The sequence below is a fragment of the Marmota flaviventris genome, chromosome 6, assembly GCF_047511675.1.
Source record: "Marmota flaviventris isolate mMarFla1 chromosome 6, mMarFla1.hap1, whole genome shotgun sequence".
NCBI lineage: Eukaryota > Metazoa > Chordata > Mammalia > Rodentia > Sciuridae > Marmota > Marmota flaviventris.
The window spans coordinates 73946546-73949548 of record NC_092503.1 but is presented as its reverse complement, the minus strand read 5'-3'; the positions used below and the strand labels follow the sequence as shown (position 1 = coordinate 73949548).

The following is a 3003-nucleotide window of genomic DNA, read 5'->3' as shown; positions in this document are numbered from 1 at the left end:
TGGAGACAAGAGAGAAAAACAAGCTATCATCTGGCCCACAGAACAGGCAAGTCCAGATTCAGAGGATCCAGGCTTTTGTAGACAGTTGTGGATTCCCTTAATGAATAGTGATTTAGTTTCAACAAAACAGTATCATTTCACTAAACTTTTAATTGTACTGGCTTTGTGATGTTTGATTTTTCTCTTGTAAATATATATGCATAAAAGCCATAAGTCTAGGGATTTTACATATGGTTTTAGGTTTTATGCATGTAAATATCAATATACTAAAACAATAAATTGTCAATACTGGTAGTCCATGAAAAACACTGAGTAGAAAGAGCAAGACTCACACAGGCCAACACTACACATACACATCACTTGCAAGGTACTTTAATTCCCTGTATAAATATTGCATTGTCATTTTTAGAGGAGACCCTCCCCCCATTAGGAATATGCTAAGCCTCTCAGACCACATGAAATAGAAAGGTCACTGAAAGCCCCTGGACTGTTCCTCTATGCCCTGTTATCCTGCTTATCACATCTGCCCATGTATGGCTGTGTTCAGGCCAGAAGTTCTCATAGCCACAACCTATAAAAGCCCTCAAGTCAATCACACATTCCAAATGGGCAACTTTACTTCATGGTCATTTATTCAAAAAGGACATCTTTCACAACACAAAGCTGAATGTCAATATGTTAAGTTTGGTAACAATTAGGAAGTCGTCTTTTACTGAAATTTTCTGGAAAGAAGTAATGACTACCCAATTATAAGAAATATAATATCCCCATTAAATAGACAAATCTTATCAGAAGGAAAATAAACTTACCTTTTGATACAGATGTGGAGATTTAGAAGCAATCCAGTCAGTTATTCATTTGATATTAAAAAGCATGAATCAATTACACTGTTTTCCTGAGAACAGTGGAGTGCTTTAAGCTCAGGAAAATGGAGTCTAGTGGTTTCCAAGGTAGTGTTAGCCAAACAGGTGTAACCTGATCATTTGTTTTGACTCATAATTTAGATGAGGATTCTTGAGTCCTGCTATTCACAATATATGTTAAAAGAGAATGAAACTGGAAATAAGAATTCAAAGTCGCTCATGTAGTCAGTTCATTGAATATTCTTTATTATAAAACCTTGCCATTATCCAAACAAAGAAGCTAAAACAATGAGAGTATCTCATCTCTCCAAATGATTTTCCAAGGTTTTATCAAAAGTTATCTACAAAAACTCAATAGGTGAAATAACAATTTTAGTTAATCTATCTTTAATGAATTTAGTTTAACTGCATATGTGCTAGTCTTAGAAATTCAGAAAGTAGAAAGACGTAGGTTTTTTTTTTTTTTTTAAGTCAACTTACAAATTTTATTGGCTAATAGACAACTGCCACACATTCTTCTTACCACCATCCTACTATTCCTGAATTTAATTTGCAAAGGGAAGCAGAGACCAAAGAGGATTTCTTAGGTACTCAATAAAATTTGAAGAAGTGGGAAAAAAAATATACTTATAGTTACTGAAAATAAAACTTGCCTCAGTTAAGAGAAGATTTTTCTTTGTACATATTTTAAAATAGCTTTATTTTCCATTTAGGAACTGTGGGAAATACCTATTTATATTGTTTGGAAGGGTACCCCATTTCGTAATAGGTAGTCTTCCATATTCTTTTCAAATGGTCTTCACATTTCCTATGAATTGATGCCATCTGGCAGAGCCTTCTCTTCAGCTTTCTGACATCTTATCAAGAATTTGTAGAGGGGCAAGAATTCTTGCCCGATTAGTTTCCACAATGCAGCCATTTAACACCATCTCGTCCAAAATGATGTGTACTTTATCCAAATTAAACATTATATCTAGTTCACTCACTCGGCTGAAGTACTCGTCTAAAACTTCCACAAAATTGTGGATGAATTCATAAATAGCCATCTCATTCTCAGTGTCATTAACTCCAACCACAATGAAGAGAGCTGCACATTGCCGATATATCAGCTTAAAATCCTTATATTCAATAAAAGAGCACTGTTCATTGGATCGAGAGAGACAACTCTTTATGACTTCTGTTTCCAGAAGTGTTCGCTTATTAATCTCCACATGCTCATAGTACTTAGAAAGTCGGGTCTGGCCTTGTTTATTCACCATAAGGAAAAATTTTATCATTTTTTTCCTGGCCAGTGTTTTTCCAAATACAGTTTAAAAGTTATAGCAAGGGATGGCTGTCATTGGAACCTGTGCGGCTCGGGGGATGATGGTCCTGCGACGGGTCTTCCTAGGGTCCCCCTCCCCCTTTCCCGCTGAAGCTTGTTCTCCAACCCTTACTAGCTACGCGGTATGGGCTTCCTCGGGGCAGCCATTTTGGCTTTTAGTATGGCGTCTGCCAAGACGTAGTTTTTTGTTAACATTTGTATAAGTGTAAAGCAGACTATTACAGAGGGAAAAACTAAGAATAGAAAGAAAAGTGAAAAGCATTTTCCCAAACACAGGAATCATTGATAACAAATATTTTCTGTGTATATAATGAACAGATATGGGGGGCATTTTATAGTACTTTATCTCTCTCCACCCCCAGTCCCACCCTCACCTGCCCTGGTTACTGGGGATTAAACCCAGGGCATTCTACCACTGAACTACATGCTCAGTTCTTTTCATTTTATTTTGAGGTGGACTAACTTGCCAAGGCTGGCCTCAAACTTGTGATAATCCTGCCTTGGTCTCTCAAGTAGCTGAAAATATGGGTGTGTATGTCACTGCACCCTGCTAAAATACTTAATCTTTTCCTGGAAATGTTTGTCAAAATCAATTTATCTAAAATTAAAAATATATAAAAAATAAAAGTGACATGATTTCCCCTTAGAACCAGAAGAGCTTAGAAACAGAATTTTACAGTTGGAAATGATATTTTAGATGTCAAGAAATTTAATGCCTTCATTAAAAAAAAAAAAAAAAAAAAAAAAACCATACACACAACCACAGAGAAAGTGGCTTGCTTTATGTCTCAGGCCAGTATAGAAAAGAGCTGTGGG

General features: G+C 36.0%; 1 protein-coding gene across 1 annotated transcript; it reads right to left on the bottom strand.

Annotated features, from left to right (window-relative positions):
• Positions 1-1546: 1546 nt before the first annotated feature.
• LOC114086838 (AP-4 complex subunit sigma-1) lies at positions 1547-2332 on the bottom strand. The gene has a single exon (XM_027928296.2). The coding sequence runs from the start codon at positions 2138-2140 to the stop codon at positions 1706-1708; it is 435 nt and encodes a 144-aa protein (XP_027784097.2). The 5' UTR covers positions 2141-2332; the 3' UTR covers positions 1547-1705.
• Positions 2333-3003: the final 671 nt, after the last annotated feature.